General features: G+C 43.1%; 1 protein-coding gene across 1 annotated transcript; it reads left to right on the forward strand.

The window, feature by feature from the left end:
• The first annotated feature begins 12,238 nt into the window (after positions 1–12,238).
• On the forward strand, positions 12,239–23,015 carry GREM1 (gremlin 1, DAN family BMP antagonist). The gene is made up of 2 exons (XM_071744338.1): positions 12,239–12,556; positions 19,206–23,015. Exon 2 carries the CDS (start codon positions 19,207–19,209, stop codon positions 19,759–19,761), a length of 555 nt encoding a protein of 184 aa, XP_071600439.1. The 5' UTR covers positions 12,239–12,556; position 19,206; the 3' UTR covers positions 19,762–23,015.
• Positions 23,016–23,244: the final 229 nt, after the last annotated feature.

The raw sequence follows: 23,244 nt of genomic DNA on the forward strand, positions 1-23,244 counted from the left end.
TCAGGAGCTCTCTCGCCATCTCTCTTCCCAGGCATCTCTCAGCATCTGCTCTGCTTCTGGGAGCATGCCTTTTATTTTGCCCTTCAGCCCCGCCCATTTCCGGCTGGGGCAGGCCCTAATTATTGGGCACAGCTGGGCCTAAGCTCCCAGTTCATTATCGGCGACACCTGGTGACTTGTGGTTCTCACTACATTTCCCCCCTTTTTGTTGTTTGTTGAAAAATAAACTTCATTTTTTCAATAATTTACAATTATTCTTATATTACGGCCTTTCATTTAATTAATTCACAATAATTTACAATTAATTTAAACATTTCATTATTTTTCAACATTTTTCGCCTTTTTAAACATTTCATTACTTTTTAAGCATAATTTTACAATTTTCTTACAATTATTCTTATATTACGGCCTTTCATTTCCTTATTTTTACAATTTTCTTAGCCTTTGATTGAAATGTGGAAGGAAAGTTCGGGCTCTTACCGGCTTTTTCGCCTCTTTAGCCTCTGTTATCAGCGGCAGATGAGGTCTCAGAACACCAGCTCAGCTTTCGCTGGTACTCGCCACCTCGGGATGCCTGGCCATGCAGAGGCTTCTCCAAGCATTCAGCGCACCAGTCTTATCGCGTGTCCCTAGGGCCCCGTTTCAGGACCGCACTGTCGCGTGTCCCTGGGAGGCTCCGTTTCAGGACCGCACTGACTTGATGTGCACTCAGAGCTCCGCTTCAGCATTCCTCGGGTTTGAGTTCCGCGCGTCAACTCGCTGCGCCTTTTGAGCCTCGTTCTTCTTACCGCTTTTCGGCTTCTCTCCTGCCTGGCTCGCCATTCCGGGCTGTTGTATATCTTGCCGTGCTGGGCTTCTACTTCGAGCTCTTCACGCCGCTTACAGCATTTAAGCCTGGCCTCGTGGAGCTTTTCCCGTGGTTGCGTATTTGGAGCTCTTTATAGAGCGTCCCGCACCATCGTAGTGGCTCCATCTGACGTGATTGCGTATTCGAAGCTCTTTATATCGCCTTTCCGCATTTAAGCCTGGCTTTGTAGAGCTTCCCGCAACCAACGTGGTCGTGTAGAGCTTTTTATCTCACCTCAGCATTCATGGCTGCTGTTGTTGCCCGCATTCTCCACCAATTGTTGCGGTGAACCCTTCTCTTTGGGGACTCAGCTCTTCTCAGGAGCTCTCTCGCCATCTCTCTTCCCAGGCATCTCTCAGCATCCTCTCTCTGCTTCTGGGAGCATGCCTTTTATTTTGCCCTTCAGCCCCGCCCATTTCCGGCTGGGGCAGGCCCTAATTATTGGGCACAGCTGGGCCTAAGCTCCCAGTTCATTATCGGCGACACCTGGTGACTTGTGGTTCTCACTACAATTTCCCAAACTGTTGAACCACCTCAGCAGGGGAGGGGGGGGGTGCTGAGTCCTACCCCACAAATAGGTTCCTGCCTCATGGCTACATCTCTGGAGGTGTAGGAGTTACAGGTTTGAACCTCTCCAGTGAGAAAATAGTGACCATAGTATTTTCTTTACTAATTCCTGAAACAATATCAGCCTTCTTTTAGTTATTTTTAATATGTTGCTTTTGCAGAAAAATGAGATTTATTTAGCTGCTACCCAAATAATTGTTACATTTAGCAAAACTTGCAAATGAGCAATAATTTGTTTATTTATGTGTGCATTCTTTATTTTAGTACCTTAAAAAATACCTTTAGATCATTTTACATCTCTTAAAAGGGAAGTATTTAAAAACCTCACTTACTCACTCACTATTAGCATTTCAAATGACAAATGACAAAATGACAAATTCAAATGACAAATTTGATCTTGCAGTCATTGTCATGCATAGGGATTGTTGACCAAGAACTCCAGTGATGTTAAGGGGCATTGTTAGTGTTGCCACAGAACATCTCCTTCTTTTGATAGCTATTTTCAGTATTGAAGCTAAGACACAATCTTTGTCTCTAGCCCAGCAGAAGTAATTCTTCTCAAGGTGATTTCAGGTGGAATTGTCCCTATTAAAATGCACAGAACCAAATACTGAAAGGATTTTCAAAGCGTCTCAAGATGCTGGTGGTAGTGTACCCAAAGAAAAAGGGAACTGGACTCCAGATAAAAAAAAAAAAAATTATTTGAGATATCAAAACATAAATTACATGGTCTTACTAAGTATTTCTCCAAATTAGAAACTAGGAAGTGGCATTTGTTTCTGATGGTTTTCTCTTCCTAGGAAGAAGAGCTTGTTATACCTAATTGCAGTACTCACCTTAATGTGCAGGGGCTTTCTAAATAAAACGTTCTGCCTCCATTGGATAAAAAAGTAAAAGTGCTTATCTATTCTGCTATTCTGCCCTTATCTACACATAGCCAAACTAATTACATCAAGATAAAAACTGTGGTACCTTGTCCCTGGTACGTTTCTTTTTTTTTTTTTTTTTTTTTTTTGGTTGGGTTGGGTTTTTTTGTTAGTTTGGTTTGGGGGTTGTTTGGGTTTTTTTTTTGTGTGTGTGTGTCTGATAGCTTTTGGTGATCTCAGTGTCCGAGGATTCTTTCCTCTGAGTGTCCTATTGTATTTTTCAAAAGGAAAAATACGCAACTTTTACCGTGAAATCTTATGTTCATTTTGAAACCCAGACAAGAAATAATACCTCCTTCACAAGGAGTCTCGTTCCATCTGGTTGAGAACCAAGAAGCTCTGCCACAGTCTGATCTGAAGGGTAATGGATTTTATAACTTGTGATTTAACTTCTTTGCTTACGTCTTTAGTACATTAAGACTTCCTGGGAGGGGAAAGACAAGTGTTTACATTTTTAGACTTTTTAAAAGTGCATCCAAAAGCTACAACTGTTTGGTGCCTGATTAATTACAAACACCTAGAGGATTGCTCCCAAGCCTATTTACAGAATCTCTCCCAGCATAAGTGATTTTACACATTTGCAGGCACTTTGAACGACTCGCTATTTGAGGGGGAAAAAAATAATAAATTAATCAAACTGCCAATGAAAGTGGCTAATGGAGAATTGCTGGGCACTGTGGTTAGTCCTAGAATGTAAGAGCCCATGGCTCTGAAGTGCTTTGAACAGAAAGGGAAGAGTGATATCTCTGTATTTGGAGAATAAAGTAAAAGGACTTGAAAAATGCTAATTAGAATTCAAGATACTGTAAGAAAGGGAACTATCAATGACTAAATATCCATCTGTCCTTAGCCAAACAGGCTAAACAGGATATTTTTGACAAGGAAACAGAAGAAGCAAAACAGACCAGTTGGAAATATGAAGACAAGAGATTTGGCCCTAGGATTTTCTGTGTAGTTTCCCAGAAGTGATTTCTTTCTTTTTTTTTTTTTTTTTTTTGGCAATTTTTGAAAGAGTAGATTTTTGGTAATCATACAGATAATAATAATAAAAAAAGACTATTTTTGGATTTTATTATTATAGTATTGTACTTTTCATTCTTAAGTTTGTAAACTTTAGCATTCAAATATGCACACCAACCAGAATGCCCTTTAATGGGGGAAAGATGTATACATAAATATTATTTTTCAGTCTTTTAGAAAGGCTCGTCTGACTCAAGCCTCTTGGACTGTTGTGTGCACTTCATTTTATACACTCCAAATAGCCCCACTGAAAACAAAGTCAAGCATCTGGCAAGTCCCTGCAGGATTCAGATCTGAATCTAAGTTTAGCAAAAAACGGAAGTATGAGCAGAAATCCACCTTTCTTACCAAAGCACTTAACCATCTCATTGTTTATACACTTAGAATGCTATTCAAATCAACAAAGACTGATAAATTTGACCCTTATCTCTAGCTCTTCTTTCTGGTTAAACACTTCTTAGTCTGCCTTTAGATGTTTTTTGTCCACAGGAGTGAAAACTTGGCTTGCTCACTGGAAATTTTTTTTTATTATTATTATTGTGGAGAATTACAGAAGTTGAAAGGCCTTCTTCTCCATTGAAATATTTTAGAAATTTCAAAATTCATGTATTCAATCACATAGATACAAATAAGTGAAAGTAAAAACCGTATGATTTCTCTTCCCGGCCTTCACAACATTTCATTAACTGCTTGGGAAGTTTGGTACCAAACCAGTTTTAAGAATTTGGTCCAAAATTATTCTGGATGCTTTGAAAACCCTTGTCCCTATCTCAGTTTTATAGGTGGACAAATGGAGTCAAGAAAAAGGAAAAGAATTAAGGTGGGAAGTGGGGTCCACCTGTGCCTCTTACACCTCTTCTTGACAGAGAGTGCATCCACATAAAAAATGGCAGTGAGGAGGAGTTCTGGATTTCCCACCTGCATTGCCTGAGAACTGGAGGAGGGCTGGTGTCATTCCAGTCTTAAAAAAAGGGGAAGAAGGAGGACCCAGGGAACTACAGCCAGGTTAGTCTCACCTCTGTCCCTGGTAAGGTGTTGGAAAAAAATAATTCTGGATGTCATCACAAAACATGTGAATGCAAAGAATGTCTTTGGGAGAAGTCAGCATGGATTCACCCAAGGGAAATCATGCTTGACCAACCTGATTGCCTTCTATGACATTGCTACTGGCTAGATGAGGGGAGAGCAATGGATATTATCTACCTTGACTTCAGCAAGGCTTTGGATACTGTCTCCTATAACATCCTCATTAGGAAACTCAGGAAGTTTGGGCTAGATGAGTGGTCAGTGAGGTGGACTGAGACCTGTCTGTGTGACAGAGCTGAGGATGGTGATCAATGGAGCAGGGTTGAGTTGGAGGCCTGTGAGCAGCCGTGTCCCCCAGGGATCAATACTCTGTCCAGTCTTGTTCAGAATGTTCATCAATGACCTGGATGAGGGGACAGAGTGTATCCTCAGCAAGGTCACTGATGATACAAAGCTGGGAGGGGTGGCTGACACTCCAGAGGACTGTGCTGCCTTCCAATGGGACCTGGATGGGCTGGAGAGCTGGCAGAGAAGAAACTAATGAGGTTCAATAAGAGCAAGTGAGGAGTCCTGCAGATGGAGAGGAAGAACCCCAAGCACCAATATAGGTTAGGGGTGGATCTGCTGGAAAGCAGTTTGGAGGAGAAGGATCTGGGGGTCCTGATAGGTAGTAAATGACCCATGATCCACCAGTGTGCCCTTCCTGCCAGGAAGGCCAAAGGAATCCTGGGTTGCATCAAGAAGACTGAGGTCATTCTACTCTGCCCTGGTGAGGCCACAGCTGGGATATTGCATCCAGTTCTGGGCTCCCCAGTTCAAGAGAGGCTTGAAACTACTACAGAAAGTCCAGAGCAGGGCAACAAAGATGACTGGGGGATTGGAGCATCTCTCCTATGAGAAAAGCCTGAGAGAGATGGGACTCTTTACCATGGAGAAGGGAAGGCTGAGGAGAGACCTTATCAGTATCTACAAGAATCTCAAGGGTGGGTGCAAGGAAGCTGAGCTTTTCTCAGTAGTTCCCAGTAACAGGACGAGGGGCAATGGGCACATAGAGAGTTCTACCTAAACATAAGAAAAAACGTAATTTGGAGGGTGACAAGGCACTGGTACAGACCACCCAGGGAGGTAGCGGAGTCCCCTTCTCTGGAGATATTAAAAATCTGACTGGATGCAGTCCTGTGTGATGTGCTCTAGGTCATCTTGCTTTAGTGGAAGAGTTGGACTAGGTGATCTCTAGAGGTCCCTTCCAACTCTGAAAAAAATTAAATACAGTTAAATAAATATTTTAAAAATACAAATTAAAAAATAATCAAGTATTACTATTCACTCAGAGAAGTGGACTAACTGATGTTGGAGCAGTCATTTAACAGATTTCTTTCCTTCCTGTAACACAGAAGCCATTTTTGCAGTACTGCATTTCAAATATGAAATGCAGAAGCTCTGCACAGTCTAAGTAAGTTGTTGTCTCAGCCAAAAAAGGGCTTCAGCTCTTTCATTCCTGCAAAGCTATTTTTTCAATCTGACATTCCAGTTTTACACAGATATTGCCAGGAAAAACAAAAAAAACAAACCCAGGTAAGAGTTGAATTTTGGAAAGAAGGAAATGGGATGAAAGAAAAACCCAAACTGAAACAAAAGCCTTGCAACTCTTTTTACATAATAAAATAGTTCTCCTGCCCCTCTGACTCCTTTTCCTTTTGCTACAGGCAGTAAGTGGCCAAGTGAGGAAAACAGCCTCTACTTCATTAATTCCAGCTCTCTGCCTTACCTGCTGGGCTGGCACTGAATGCTCTCTAAGCACTGCAAGAGAGAGAGAGGGCTCTTAATTTGGGTTACAGCCTAAGTTGCAGGTGGTTACTCAACAATGAATTCATTCATCTTAGCAAGAAAGGACTAAAAGATACTCTTTTGCCAGACCTGTGTTTGAGATATCTATACATGTCTTTAATGTGTCCGTAACACTGGGATACAGTCACGCATGAGAAGGGAGTCTTTTAGCTTTGCAGCATAACTAGAAACTGTATTTCATAGCAGGAGTGAAATATGTAAACAAATTACACATTTAGCTCCTTAGATGCCTCCTTTCATAATTCCCAGTTATGACTTCAGATTATAAAGCCTTCTTCTGCTCATACAAACTTGGTTTGCTTAGCTGAGTCACTTCTTGTATCATATTGCTCCAGAGCTGCCCTGAAAGTACAGCATGTCAGCAAACACCTCCTACAGCTTCAGGAGACAGAAGAAAAGCAAATGCATGAGGGCAGAGGAATTTTTCATGGATATTTTATGGCTTTCATTTTCTTGGCAATTTCTTCTCTAGCCATCAAATACACAAGATGCACCAAAAAAAAAAAAAAAAAGTGTGAAAAGAGTTACAAAAATGTTAGCTTGACAAATGACATTTCCTCATTTGGCATGAAAGTTTATATTTGTCCAGCAGTCGAACTTCATCCTAATAAAATAAAGTTCTCTAAATCACTTTTGAAAAATAGTCACATATGGATTGTATTATATATTTAGGTGTTTTGAGGCCAGAAAACATATTTTTTGTTCTATGTCTGCAGCACATAGCTGAGTGGAATGCTGGTGGGTGATCGTGGCTCTAGGTGCAGAGATCATTACAAGCCCACAATCTGACTCTACACATAGTACATGCTAAAGAAGAAAGCTTTTCAGACATACCAAGCAAAAAGAGTTTTCAGAGCAGGATTCCAGACTTGTAAAGTATTTAGGTGGTAAAAGCTAGGGATTTTATCTCAAACCTGTTCATTCTTTTAAATTCCAGTGTTCTGTTTCTGAGCATTCACAAAGGAGATGGGGATATATTTTTAGGTGGAGCAGTATTCTGAAATGAAAAAAAAAAATGATGAATTTTCAAAAAAACCACCAAAATAAATATTTTCCCTTGCTTAATATTCTCTCAGTCACATGATGGAAATCCATACATTAAAGTGTTGATACTTGCTGACCTAAATGTTGATTTGCTGATTTGATGTTGATTTGTTGACCTAAATCTAAGCCATTGTTTTTTCAATAAGTACAATATTACCCAAATTGTTGTCTCAGGCTGTGGAGTGAATCCATAGCCACATGGACATGAATTCTAATTCTCAAATAAAATAAAGATTAAAAATTAGTTAATTAGACAGAACTCTGCTTTTCTCAAGTAATTTTTGCAGACTCTCAAGCTTTTTTTTTGTCCATCACTTTGGATATATTTGAATCTCACAGGACTTTTCTGTGACAAAATATGGGGGGGAGGTTTCCCATATAAAGCAAACAAGTTCCCTCAGCTGGGCAATGATGTAATGACAGAGTGCTTCTACACATACCCCATCCAACACACACTACATATAATCTTGCTTATGCTCCAGGTAGTAAATTACACTGCTCATTTTGCCAATCAAGTTAGGAAGATTACCTGTGTACAACAGCAAAAAGTCAAAAATCCCCATAATGTGAAGATATCCCTCATCTCTGAGAGCAAGTCCCACAAAATTCATTCCTGAAAGCAGACATCTCTGGCATGCACACACCTTCTGCCTCATCAAATAACAACTGTGCCCAACTCCATCACCTCGTGCCTCTGCTGGACAGCTTCAAATCCCCACTTTGAATCCCACCCCCCTCAGCTGGTGAGCAGCAGACCAAGTGGAAGCCAGTGCTTGCTTCTTGTCTCCTTGTGAGCTCAATGAGAAAAGATAGGGTTGTGTTGGTGAGACAACTTTCATAACACTCCTCCCTTATTTGCAGAGCATTTTTACAAGCACCATTGGAATTTTAAAGGGGAAAAACACAGCAAAATTTCACTACCTCTGTATTAACTAGATATTGAGGCATGCTGGTATGTAGATGTGTACATTGACATTTTCTGCTTCATAATACATTAATAGAGTGATCTGGCATTCTTCTTGATCATTAGGGAAAGGAAATATCTCTAGTCACTGTCATACAAAAAGCACTGAAAACACTTGAGATTTTGTCATCAGTGGATGAGTTTTATGTTCCCTTGTATTCTTTTCTCTGTAAATTGGTGCCAGATTCATAGCCTGTAAACCAAGCTCCTTTCTCTCCTCTAGCAGAACAGTTCAAAATAGCAAGTAAGGCAGTTTGGCTGTGTCCTGCTCTCCTGGACATCTTACCTTACTTCTGACCTGGAGGAACATGCCTAGGTGTTTAATTTATAAGTACCTTAGGGCCAGATTCTCAGCTGGCATAAATAAGTTACATCTCCCTGGAATTGTCACAAGCTATTCCAATTTACCCAAAAAGAGTATCTGGCCCCCTTCAGTCTTTGGCTTCTCTGCAAAGGCTTTTAATAAGGTGCCAACTGTCCTGGCAGTGAGGATACATTGAGTAGCACTCAAAGTTAGCAGTAGCAGACAGGAGCTCAGCCCAGTAATATTTTTCACTGCAAGAATTAAGTGCAAGATTTCTCTTAAGCTTAAAACAATTCTTGCTGTTCCACTAAAGCAAAGAACAACCCACACAGCAAATACTAGCGAGGAGAGAGAAAATAAAAAAAAAAAAATTTACAAATAAAAAAAGCCCAACAAAATAATACTAAGTGGGGAGATGAATAGAGACAGGTTCATAGTACACAGCTGTTGCCACCCCATGACATTGAAGCTCGGCATACCAAAATATGCATATTCCCATAGGCTTTTACACTAAATAATGGTAAAAGAAAAAAAATCCCTAGCAGTATTCCAGCTCAAATTAGCAGCACTGATGAACAACAACAGAATTTCAAGTTTGGGTGAGGTGGGTGGAAGGGGAGGTATTTTAAACAGTGGGGTTTTATAAGTCAGAAGACAGCAGAACCTCATCTGTGGTCAGGGTCTGACCAGCACAGATGAACCTTTGGAATAAACTCAGGCAATGTTTTGTTAAAGAATCCATCAGTAAAGGGAATACAAAGTTCCAAGCTGGAAATTATCTGAATACCTGATGTTAAAAGAACAAAAAGAAAAAAGACTCTTTCCCTCACCCCACTCAACCACAAAGAAATAAAACCAGGCATAAATGCTGCCTGTTTATTTTTTTCTTGATTGGTTTTGGGTTTTTTTTTTTTTTTTTCTGCCTTCATTCAGTCCAAGGAAGCAGACAAAGCTATAATTATTTACCTTGTTTGTACCCAACTGGTTTATTTTTCTGAATGAGCAGGGAAACTCTTACACAAGTGATTCCACTTTCCAATGCTCAGAGAAAGCTGAAAATTTGTCTTGCTGCACCCAAGATGCTTGAGCCTACTTGAAACACTCTGGATTAAATTGAATGACAGAAAACAGATGGGGAAATATGGTGCAGAACATTCAGCTGCAAGAAGTGAAGATAGATGTGGAGGGAACACCTTCCACACTAGGAGATGCATCCTAAAGGGTTTCTTAGTTTGCTTTAAGTCAGAGTGACATCTCCAGACCATCTCTGGCTCAATGCTTGAGTGCAGTAAGCCACTAAGTGGAGATGACTGCCCTGCAATAGGTGCTCAGAAGTATCATCATCATCTAGGAAGGTCAGTGCCAGAGTAGCATGTAAATTACACCCCAGAAAAACACAGCAGAGAGGCAGCTTGTCTGCAGCAAAGCCTGGAAGTGCATGCAGTGCCAGTGCCATCATCAGGCACCAACGGGAGCTCAGAGCAACCACAAAGACACTTCTAGCACCCATCAAATGGCTGGACCAAGACCCTGGGGAAGGGGAAGCAGGGAGCAGCTCCCCAGCCTCCAGCCAGGCTCTAGGGCAGGTAATGAAAGCAAGAGACAGAGAGCAGAAGAGAGATGAATAGGCCCTTCTGCTACACGTCAGTAAACTACTTAACAGAAGAAAAAAGGAGCATAAAGTCTGTCAACATACTGAGAGGTGGGAATTGTGACTTTTTCTCTGGATTCACAAAGGAAGGACCCCAGTTAATTAAAAACATCTATTACATTTAATAGCATTTTTTTTTTTTGAGTAAAATAACAAAAAGTCCTAAAAATTCCCCAAGCCTCTCTTTCCATCCATCTAGTTGTCATTTGCTGTGATTCTTTGCCAGTAATCCTTCCCCCCTTCATTGTTTTGAATTTCAGTGGCCCCTGCACACTAACACATTTTCTCCCTCATGCTGCCACCTACCACTGCACTATGGTTTCTTGCCCTGTTGCCTCTGCAGCATTTCTGCATATTGCTGTCCAAGTAATTGAAATTATCGTTTTGTTTTGCTTTGTTTTTCTTTTAACCAGGAATTGCTAAAGGTGTGAGTGAATTACAGCAACAGGGCTGGTTTAATAACTTGCTGAGCACTCACCTATGCAGCTGGCACTAAGTGGAGCTATGCTTTGGCAAAGAGCAAGCTTCTGCTAAATACTGTGAAAACCATAGAAACCTGGCAACTTGCCTAACCTTGGCACCCTTAACATAACAGATACTTTAATTCATCTCAGTCTTCAAAGCCAGAGACAATAAAAATCTCTTTGTCAGGTAAGATCCACGACTCTCCAAAGACCAAGATGGATGCATACTACCAGGGCTGGGTCACTGAAGTTGGGTTGGTTTGGGTCAGAGGCTGTAATTCGTGCTGGAGAGTAAGGAGGTAACAAAGGTGCTTGAAGCAGCACCTGCGAGGGCCGGGTCCCTTCCAAGGCGCTTCTCTTTGCTTTTCTTCGTGATGGGTCATGCCCACAGGTGGAAGCGGCAGCTGACAAGCGTCTCAGTTTAATCAGCAAACCCAAAGATCACCCTTTGTTTCACAGCCTGACCCTGCTCGTAATGACTCTGCCCCTCGGTAGCGTTGCAGCTCTTCGTGCTACAGAGTCCGGGAGAGAGGCGCTCCGGTGCTGGAGCGCCTGGAGGCGGGGGCGACCGGGTCCTAGGGGGGAGCTGGGGGCTGCCACTGAGGGGCGGCGAGTTCCTGTTGCCCCTCAGGGTTCTGCCCCTCCGTGCCCCCAGACCCACGCCGGCTGCAGATTCGGGGCAGGGCTCGGGCAGCCGCCGCACGGAGAGCCTCCCCCCATTGCGGCTGCGAAGGGCTCGGGCCCCCGCCGCGTTTTGCCTTACCTCCGAGCCTCCCTCGGAATCTCGTGGTGCTGGCCCAGGCGTCGCGGGGCACGGGGCCACCCTGGCTACAGGCTCCGGAGCGGCAGCCGGCGGGGAGCCCGCGGAGAGGAGCGGAGGGGAGAGGAGATTCCCCCGCGGCCGCCCCGACGAGCGGGCAGCTCCGGACGCCTTAGTACTGAGCGCTGGCGGGACCGGCCTCTCCTTTGCGGGCTGCCTGCGGAGTCCGCAGCCATCTGAGAGACGTAGTGACTGACAGGAGGGGAAAAAATCACCCGAGGTGTCCCGCCTCTCGGGGATAAAAAAAAAAAAAAGAAAAATTCTCCCGCCGATACAGAACTATGAGGACGGCTGCCGATCGGGACCCACGTTTTAACACCCCGCGCACACATACATATCATACACATGGGTTTGGGTGTTTGGTTTTTTTTTTCCAGACCTGCGTAACTCCCTGCATATTTGCAGAAGGCAAACCTCCGTCGGTGCCACTTGGTAACAAGGAGGGCCGAAAAGGTCGCTGCCTCCCTCCTGGCCAAGGCAGGCCGGTCAGGGGCTCCCCGCGGAAGCTCCGCTCGTCCCAGCTCTTGGGCTGGGAAGCACCCCAGCAGCCCAGCCCGCGGCCCCGGGCAGTGTGCACGAAAGGGCAGCTGAGGCGGGGGCCGGGGGGAGGATTTAACTCTTCTTAAATGTCATACTTTAATGGGGATGGAAAATGTGAATTTTCTGTGCATTCCAGGAACAATTCCTTGGGGTGGTGACCTTTAGCACCGATTCTCTTAAGAGAGGAAAGTAGTCGAGTGTTTATCTGCATGACTGAAAGCTTTCCCTGGTGGAAGTTTATGGAAGTGTTAAAGGGGGCGGATAACACGGGCTTTGGAGGCGCTTGTCCAATGATCTGGAGGGGCTTGGAGAGCAGATCTCAGCTGGCAGACATTTAAATGGGAGACAGCTCGGCGCTGCTGCAATTTGTAGGCAGGATCCGAGACTCTCTCTCTATGGACTCCCGGGCAGCTCCGGGCTCCCACGCCACCCGCTCCGCCGAGTGACCCGCCGGCTAAAGCCCCACAGAGCCCCGGGCCCCGCCGAGGAGCCGCTGCCACCGAGCTGGGCCCCACCGAGGAGCCGACGCCGCGCAGGTGAGCCGAGACGCGCTGCGAAGCGCTGCGCTGCGCGCATTCACAGCGGAGGCGCAAATGGGTCGGGCAGCTGCAAAGTTGGGCCAGTCTCTGTGGGAGGCAATGTTTTAATCTCTTTATCCTACCTTCGGGGAGGGGGAGGAGGAGGAGTCATTCGTCGGTGTCTAGCAAAGCTCCCGGGCGCATCGTTTTATCAGAGAGTGACACCCGTCCCTCCCGTCAGCGGGAGAGAAGAGGGCACCGACATTTCCGCTGCGGTGCTGGGGATTAGGGCGCCGTTACATCCCTCTGCCCTGACAAACGCAGGGATTGCAAAATCCCCGTTAGCTCTGCCTCTCATCTCCGCCTACAGCATCACTCCCGACAAATTGGATTCGGCGCCCACCCGACACACGGCAAAATCTCGGCCCGTCCTCTGCGCGGGCGGGGGCAGACCCCAAGTGCCAGCCCCGTCCCGTCCCGCCGAGCTGCCCTCTACGAGACCGCTCGTCCCCCTGCTCTTCCCTGGCCCGCCTTTGCAAACCACTGCTCCTCCGCGGAGCGTTCGCCTGAGCCTCCAGGAGCCGAACCGCCCGCGGGATTCGGTGGGTGCCGGCATGGCCGGGGGCCGAGAGTGGAGGGTCTGTACAGGCTGCGCGCCCGTGGGCAGCAACGCGCGTCTCGCAACCGCGGGTCCTCGGGCGCCGTCGGGGGCGTAGGACCGCGGCTCCTCCGCACCCTTCCGCTGTCCCCTTCGTCTCCTCCCCGCCCTGCTTTGCCACATTACTAGGACCCAGGGGTGTTCTGCCGCCTCGGCGGCTTCGTGCACTCTTCGGCCACGGCTCCCCTTTCCCTCGCTGACCGGCTCCAGCCCCGTCTCGGCCTGACGGGAGCAGCCGGAGCCCTCCCCGCAGCTGGCCGGCCCGGTGCTGCTCACACGCTGCAGCACGACTCTGGGCTTTTCCCTGCGGGAGGACAGTTGTCTACTCGCCCTGTCAGTTTCAATGCCATCCCCTGGGGATGAAGTCGAGGGAGTTCATCCTCTTGGGTAATCCTAGACGACGGCCACTCCCGTGGGGCGGAACCCGAGCGGTATCGCCCGTGTCGCCGCGGGCCGAGCCAAGCCAAGCCAAGCCGTCGTCTTCTCCACCCCGACGGTTTGCAGCCACCCTGCAGCGCGCCCAGGCTGAGCTCAGGCACAGTCCTGGCTTATTGCGGTGGGGCTGTCCCGTCCCGGGCGGAGCGGTCCTGTCTGGTACGGGGCTGCGGTGACTGAGAAGGTGCGCAGCCCTCCGCATCCTGGTGGGCTTGGAAGATGCGCGGCCCGGGTCAGCTTTTCTGACCCGTAATGTCCCTCCCCAGCCGTCAGCAGCGGCCTCGTTCCTGGTGTCCCGCTCCCGGTTTGTCTCGGTGAAAGAATCGCTGGTGAATCCCGTTTCCCTCATGGAGGCTGAGATCCAGCGGTGTGGAAGCCTCTTTTTGCACAGACAAGGGCTCTGAAACACCTCCATGCGTATTGCTCGATGCTGACTTGACGCGAGTTTAGTTTCACGTTTTGTGAGATGCGCGGGGTCCAGCGCCGGTAACCCCCCCGCTACAGCTGCCTCTGACCTCCACCCGTGATTCGTGAGCTCCGCTCCTCACTGCGCCAAAAAAGCCTGGGAGTAACCACCTAGCCCGCGGTGGGCTAATGATAAAGAGTGCCAGTGACCCTATCTTTTTGGTCATCTTTACGATTCAGTCAAAGTTGTGATAAAATAATTATTTTATTCGGTGCTGACACCCAGATATGCGTAGCTTCTCCTGAAGACTTTCTCCTTTTCAGGACGCATGGCTGTGTGCAGGAGCAAAACTGTTCTGGTGGTTTTAGGACTCCGTGAACTAATCTGTGTGAAGGGACTTTCCCTCTGGGGAGCAGAACTGTCAGGCTGTATGGGTGTCTTCAGGGCAAGTCTAATTTGGGTTTGGTACCAGCCATGCTCACCATGATGTTAAAATTCCCTGTAGTCCCTCAGGATGTGCTACAGAAAGACACTGTCTTAAACGGGGATTTTTTTTTTTCCCCCCCTTGTATTCCTGCCTGCATAGCGTGTCTCAAAACAGACATCTCCATGACTCACAAGAATGAATTATTTGAAATATAAATGTATCTAAATTCTACCAGAGATGTCAGTTTTGATGTCTCGACCACAGAGAAGAATTATGGTTCTCCAGGAACTGCCGCTGCTGTGCCTTTTTGTATATTTAAAAATACATATCTATGAACTATGAAAACATTACATAAGATTATTTCTGTAATTCATATATAATAAGCCAGGCATAAAATTATTCTGATCCTTTGGGACATAAACCACTTCAGTTTTCTCAGTAGTCAAAGTGTGTTTTTTCACTGGCTGGTATTTGGAGCCCACCAAATAAATTTATTTTTTTAGGTCTTCACCAGGTTATTTTTCATGTTTTCTGTAAAGCACATGAGTCCATGTCTCATAATATTTTCCTAGTAAATATGGTTCACATATGAAATTATAGGCCTGCTGACGTCTGTGAGAATTTTGCTATATATTTCAATAGAACCAGGATTCCATCCAGTTCTTTTAAAAAAGTTGCTTTGTGCCGAAGAATTTCAGTAATAACTTTCTGACTCAGCCTGAAAACTCTCAGGGAAGCACTGCTTCTGAACTGACATGCGGCGATCCTTAGTTTATAGCAGAAAATGTAAAAATGAAAAAAAATTACAGCTAAATTGTGTAAAACAGTAAACCTGAAAGCATTTACACTTCCTTATGAAGGGTTGCAAGTATTAATCCACAAAATTCCTAACCTGTTGTAGATTATGAGATCCCAGACTCTGGATAAACCACATGTGAGGTGACATGAATGCTAGGGCCGATTCTGGTCCTGTTTAAAGTCAGCAATAAAATTTCACTTTGCTTTAGGACTAAGAGTTTTCAGATTATGAAAAGTAGAACTCATCCTAGCAGGGAAATATGGCAAGAATAGATTTAAAATAGATTTAAAAAATTAATTACATCACATCTCACTGGTTCTGTAAGTAGGAACTGACCTAGGCATTTTGGTTGTGGCCATCTGTTCTTAGGATTCTCAAATAAATACTCAAAAGGATTTATGGTTAGGCCAGTGCTTCTGTAACAGATTGTATCAACTACTGAAATTTTGCTGAAATTTGGAATAAAAGATTTTACATCCTGATTTCTCACAGCTCTGACCCAAGATCCAGAGTTTCTACTTCTGCAGAGTTATGGTTGTTACAAGGAAAAAAACCCATTTACTTCAGAAGAAATTCCTTTTTAGTATAATTTGGGTGTGGTAACAGCGATATAGTTATTTGTACTCTCAAGTTTTTATTATTTTTTGTAGTAATAAAAAAGCCTGTCAAGGAAACATTCACAAACACTGATTTTATAGGTGGATGAAGCACTCTGGTTCCTAATGTAAGCAGAGATGTCTTCTCTCATAAGCAAATGAATTGCCTTGGGCCCAGAGGTAGTGCAGAGTGCCTGCACTGCATTTTGGCTGCTTTTTGTACCAAAGCACACCATCTCATTTGCATTTGTATTTTGCTTTTTAAAAATATCTTAATTTTTTAATACATGTTTAATAAGATAGTATTAAAAGAGAGTCCCCATTGAGCTGCTGTGGGGATCAGTGAGTCCACACAGCCTCTTCTGTGGGTCTATGTTTAAACTGTATTTATCCCTAAATAATTGGGTTACTTTTACTTTCAGATGTGTGTTTTGAAAGTGGCCATAACAATTTTCTTTTTTTTTTTTTTTTTTTTTTTTGCTATTATTTGAATCACAGTTTCTTTTAGGAACATATAATACAGTTTCTGTCTTAAAGGCTGGAAAGTAATTCAGTGAAAAATTACCATCTCTCCCCCAGTTTAGGATTATATTCAAACACATGCTTGCATTTCCTTAGGGTTAAGCACATGCTTAATAAAGATGCAAGAATCTGGGATACTTCTGTACCTTGTACTAAATATCATTACTATCAAATTTCTCCCAAATTCCCATCCTGAAGTAAACCTAATTTTCACATGACTAGACCTTACTGTCTCATATCTTGCATATTTATAAACAATTTTTTAAAAATTGAAGCAATGTGCAGGTCATCAGTTTTAAAATAAAAGCTGTCCAGGAATATGCTTGTTGATGGAATTTCAACTCAATTATGGGACACTAAGCAAACACGTGGAGTTTCCTGGCCCAACTTATAAACTAGCAATTTATTTTCAATTGCATGCAATATATTTTTTCTTTTTCTTTTTTTTTTTTTTTTTTTTTTTAAGGCTTTGGCACCCTGTTGAATAAATAAAGTGCGTATTATAATATCATCTAAAACCAGCATGGGTATGCGGTCATTGAAGAAACAGGAATAGTTTTGAAGGAGTCATTCTGGCTTCTTGAGGAGATAAACAGTGGTTTATTACTCTTTTGAAATATTTTAAAGACAAAAATCAAATTTAAAAAGAAATATGTTTAAATAACATTCAGGCTGTAATAGAAATGGGGAACAACCAGCAACTGTGATGTCCAAGCTGACACTTGAAATTATGCTGCATTCATCTCCACTTAGAATTCCAACTTTTTTTGTGCATTCCACATCTGAGCCTTAAGGTCATTAAAATTACATGTTCTGAACCATATTTCATTTATATATTAAAAGCAACCCCTTCAAATTTGCCTGTCAGAGGTGGAAATAGTGTCATTCCTACATCCCTTGCTTGAAGCCTGAAGCTTCTGCCAAACGCAGGACATACTGGTACATAAAAAGAAATGAATAAAAATAATGAATATATTTATAATGCATATTATAAACTGTAGGTGGTCTAATAGTCTGTAGACAAACTCTTAAAATATTAGATCTACAAGCCAAACCTTGAATGCAAATGAAATCTCCCTATGATACTTTTCCACTTCAGCAATTTCTTTCCCAGCCCGTTTGGTGAGAAAAGCTTTTTGAGCAGCATAATATAACATTTATTTTCTCTGTGTGACTAGAAAGACCTAGTCACTGAGAAATTAACAGTTATCTTTTATAGCAAATGGTACTTACCCTGAGCCTCTATTGAGTCTCTAGGTGGCCTTCACAGTGTTGGCATTTGGCTGCTTTCCTGCCTAGTTGTGTGGTCTCAGGCAGAGCAGATAAAGCCATCCAGGCTGGTGTCCTTGGCTTTGGTTTCTCATGTTTTGTGGATAGTAGAACAAGCAGGACTCTGAAACACCAATTTGTCTCTTACTGATAAAATGAGCTAAATAAGGGATACAACTGTAGCACTCCAAGCAGGTAGAAGACACCAGCAGCCTCGGTTATTTGTCTGGTTGTTGTTTTTTCCACTGCTCTTCCCTGTTTTAATAGATGTGCCTCTTCGCAGTTTTGCTGTTTTATGGGGATTTTTTCAAGCTGCCTCTCATTTCTGGGTGGTTTCTTCCAGAGTCCCTATGGGGAAGGTCCCCTGAGAGCCTCATTCCCCAGTCTGTTTTTCTTTCTGCCACATCCTGTGCTTTCCAGAATACATGGAGACCACGGCACTCTGGAAGGGGGGAAAGTGTGACAGCTGATAAGTTCCTCCCTGTTTGTTGGTGGCTTGAGCTGACTGAGCAGCCAAAAGACGTTTGGAAAGCAACAGAAATTCTGGAGATGAAGACAAGCCTTGGGAAGCAACAGAAATTCTGGAATAAGGGAGGCAAGAAAGGCTGTTCCTATACTAGTGATCAGGTTTGGAGCAAGGTTGCTGTTTTGAAGAACCTGATAGGCTCCGCTTACTGCGCTTCTTGAAGTGTTTTTTCCTGTGTGTGCACAAACTACCTTTTTTTTCTGATACTGCTATCTCATGATAACTGTCATATATGAAACTCTGTTGTCCTCATCTGTCCTTCCAGAATTATGCTGTGCATAATGAATAAAATTCAGAGATCTGAAAAATTCTTAATACTGTGATTTCACCTGTCAAAGGTTCAGAGTAACACATGAGAAGGTGTAATTTGAAAGTACAGATGCATCTCTTTTAACCTCTGCATAAATATTCTTTTGTCAGTTGCCTGTCCCATTGCACATCTCTTATCTAAGCTTCACTACACTCAGATGCATGGGAGAAATTCAGAGGGATGATGTGAGAGAGCTCAAGAGGCTGTAATTCAGACAAGTGGATGTAAAATGTGGATTATATTCTGGGTGTATACTATACAAGAAGCTATACAAAGCTTCTGAGTCTGACTAAGGAACACATACCTACATGGATGGCCTGAGTCAGAGAGATCAGTCCTCTGGCACTGCAGATAGCTATGGCATATAAATACTATATATAGTATACTTTAAATACTAGTGTAGTGTGAAATCTGTCCTTCCCCGAATGTAAGTCAGGAAAAACAGTCTTAATGTCAGTGAGCTACAAGAGGGGAATTGAACCTCTTAACTAGGGTAATATACATGGAGGAAAGAGCTGAAAAAAGAGACAAGCTACACAAAATGGAATGCTTCTTTGGTCCTCAGCCTCTGGCTTTCAATCACTGTATATTAAAGCTTTTAGTGGTTAGTTATTTGGAAAGAGCTTCTCTAATGGAAATGAAAATTCACTACATACCTGATGTCTGTTGATATCTGAAATCCACCACTGTGTTTTATTCTCTCAACTTCCTCCATATAGGATGGTCCGCACACTGTATGCCCTCGGTGCTGCCTTCCTTCTGATGGGATTTCTGCTACCAGCAGCAGAAGGGAGGAAGAGGAACCGTGGATCTCAAGGTGCTATCCCTCCTCCTGACAAAGATCAGCCCAATGATTCAGAGCAAATGCAGACACAGCAGCAGTCGGGCTCAAGGCACCGGGAACGAGGAAAAGGCACCTCCATGCCTGCTGAAGAGGTGCTGGAGTCCAGTCAGGAGGCCCTGCACATCACCGAGCGCAAATATCTCAAGAGGGATTGGTGTAAAACTCAGCCTCTCAAACAAACTATCCATGAAGAAGGCTGCAACAGTCGCACCATTATCAACAGGTTCTGTTACGGCCAGTGCAATTCCTTCTACATTCCCAGGCACGTCCGTAAAGAGGAAGGCTCCTTCCAGTCTTGTTCCTTCTGCAAGCCCAAGAAATTCACTACCATGACAGTTACACTCAATTGTCCAGAGCTTCAACCTCCAAGAAAGAAGAAAAGGATCACCCGAGTTAAGGAATGCCGCTGTATATCTATTGACTTGGACTAAACTGGGAAAACTATGGTACTGCTTTCACTCAGACTGTATGCAGTCATGGCCAGCGTGAGGGTGAGGGGCATGAACTTGCATACCTCTGGGGCTGGACAAAATTAGGAATTACCTAAATCAAGGAAGAAAAAAAAAGAAAGCAAAAAATCAAAGCCAACACCTGATGTGAGGGAAGGGCACACGTGTATTCTTGTGTGTAAGACAGAAAACAGATGCGTACGAGTAAACACATGAATGTTTACTAAGACACAAAAAATTAACAGTGGTATGAAATATTAAAAAAAAAAAAACCCAAAAAACTATTTACCTGCAGTCATGAATTAGGTTTCCTAGTATATATTCACGTTTTTGCTGCTTGCTGGGAAGGTGAAGCTGTGGCTTTTGCTAACGTTCACCTGCTGTGCTATTTGCTTTTACTGTAGTAAGAGAAACATCAAAGTGAGAGGACAATATATTTTATTTGAAAGCACAAATCTATTCTTAAATATGAAGTAGGCAAAAAGCAGTCTAGTAAAACCATCACTGAAAACAGCAGCTCTAAGAGTTTGTAGCATGCTTCTTCAAAAAAATAACTAATCCAAAGCCATGTCTAGAGAACAATAGGGGGATATGGGGGTGTTGAAAAGTCAATATAGGTGGATGGAAAACAGAGCTACAGCAAGTTAGAAAGCAAAAGGCCAAAGTAAGTAGATGGGAAGAGTACAAAGGGGAGTAGAAAAAGGAAAGATACATAAAGAGGAAGACTCAGAAAGATACTGTCTTCCATTTACATTTTGCTTTAATTTATATACCTAATCATATATTACATAAATTAAAGAGAAACTATATACAAGGCTATAAATATACTTCTGAATTCTAATGGCTCTTGAAATCAATCAAAATCCGTTCTTGTGACATTAGATCCATTTCATGTCTTTTATTTCTGATATCAGTTATTCTTCATATCTACATATATATGTATATGCAGTATCTTTTAGTCATTGGTATCTATGCATACATACAATTAGTATGCATACTCCATTGTGTGTATCCAAATTCTCTCCCTCTCTTTTTCACACACATACATAAAAACCATACATAACCACAGCAAAAATCTTGCTAACCAAGATCAAGTACAGAATGGCAGTAATTTAGCACATAAAGAGCAAAGCAAAAATTAAAACAAGCATCATGTGACGGCAAATGCAATAACCACACAAGAGACAAAAGACACAACATTCATGACTCGTAAACATTGCATTGTTATTGTTATTTTAGCTTTGCCACAGGCATGCAGTTTGTTGAAAAAGAGATGCAGAACTTTGCCAGCAATAATCCTCTTTTTATATCTTTTACCACAGACTTGCATTTAAACTGGATTTGGACTAAGTAAAGAGAATTTCCTGAAAATTAAGGGCTAACTGCCCCTCTCCTTTGGGGGGAAAAAACATAAAAGGGGACACACTACTTCCAGCAGCTCAATGAACCTCACCTGTGAGGTTATCCTGCCTTTTCTTTCCTTCAGGATTAGGAGCTTAAACTTGATCAGGGCTGTGGGGCTCGGCAAGAGCACAGAAGGTCCTTCAAAAGTTGCTTTATCTGGGGGACCCTTGGGCCATGGGACCTTAGGGGTAGCCCTTCCATGCATGTTGCCCTTCCTTTCCTCACAGTCTGATAGGAAGCCTGGAGGTTGTCTCTGTGGCTGCATTTCACACTTTGTGGTGTGCAAGTATCTCCATGCTGTCCTGGGTTCTGGCTTTGCAAGGGTGATTTCCAGCCAGGTGGTGAAGAGCTGGCAGGGTGCTGCACACCATCCTGCCAGTGTCTGCAGAGCCCCAGCAGCCAGTCCTGTCTGGGGGGTACTGAAGGAAAGGCATGTTCCTACACCACAGCCAGTACTGGGACTAAAAACAGCCCAGACATCCCTGATGGGAGTGAAATGGGAGTTAGGCACACATTAATGTGTATGCCTAACATTCATTGTATGATGGGGCTTGGATAGTCCAGGACCCAGCTTAGCCCAATCAGCAGCAATACTCTCTTGTATCCACTGTCAGTATAATTCTGGTGCTCTTTCTCACACCAAATACCTCTCTCAGCCACAAGCTATTTATCTTGACAGCATTTATGTTCACTGAATGCCAAGGAAGATAATTCTGCTCTTACTGACATTTCAAAAGAAAAAAAAAATACAGTGGCATGTCACAGATGCATCCAGTGTGCAGTGATGACATTAGATGCCCCAGCTGCTACATGGTGCATCACACAGTTATTGGTGATATCCTGCATCTCTGCAATTCAAATAATTTCAGTATAAAATCCACTGCTGTGTGGTCTGCATTTGTAAGGTTAAGAGATTACAACTCATTGATTGATATTATTAAAATGCATTTCATCTGGTGTATTCTAACTCAGAAGGTTTGACACATTTCTTTATGGATTTTAAAATCCAGTTTTAAAATCTGGAATGACAGGAGGTAGATTTCCACTGTGTGGAATGTGAATAGTTAAACAGAAAGAGATGGATATTTAATTTTATTATTAATACAAATCCTCTTTCACTGATAACACCCAGGGGTTGTTTTCCTTTAAATTACTTTTTTTTTTTTTGAGTTGGTTTGCAGGGGAAAGGGCTGATCTCAGTCATTGCTGAAAGTATTGTGTTGGTTAGGGCTTCTGTGGAAGAAATGGGCACACCTTAAGAATTTTTCTCTTTTTTTTTTTTTTTTTTTTTTTCATGTGAAGTTGACAGCAAAACTCTCATTGTCTTTTACAGTGACTGCTATGTCCCTAAACCCTTAGCCATTAAGCAAAGCTTCAGGCATTCCTGACTCCTTTATTTAAGATTAGGCTAGTATTCTGAAGGAAAGTTGATAAAAGTTTTACAAATCCTCATGTTCCAAACCAGCCTGTACATAGACCATGATGGAACTCCCCTGGAGGCAGATCCCCCCTGCCTCAAATATGTAAATTTTATACAAAAGTTTTATGAATTGTTAGTTATTGCCTGAGAGTAAGAAAGTTCTGCTAACTTACAATTATACAAGATATTTAATATCAGCCACAATATGTATTTAAATGTCTGCTTTATTCTAAAAACAATGGACTATATAACCTAAGGCTGCAATATTTTCATGCTCGGTCTCACAAAGCAAAACTTGGTTTAAAATGAAGTTTTAATTATTTTGTAACTGAATAGAATTGGAGTGTTTTCTTCCCAGCATTTTGTACGTCATCTTAACTACTAGTAAAAAATAAATAAAATATCTTCTCCAGCCCATGTCTATTGTTTTTTTTATTTTTTTTTGTTTCTTCCTTCAGTTTCCAGCTCTTTCTGGATCTGTTGTACTTTACTCTGACTTCTGTGGTTTCTTCTAATTATAAAAGGGCTTACATTGTGACAATGAGACACAGAGACAAGCAATGGCACCATCATTCAACACGGCTACTTCAATAAGACTTTTAAATGAGATCTGTCACTTCCCGCTCACCCTCCCACAATTT

This window comes from Heliangelus exortis, chromosome 5 (assembly GCF_036169615.1).
Source record: "Heliangelus exortis chromosome 5, bHelExo1.hap1, whole genome shotgun sequence".
Classification (NCBI taxonomy): domain Eukaryota; kingdom Metazoa; phylum Chordata; class Aves; order Apodiformes; family Trochilidae; genus Heliangelus; species Heliangelus exortis.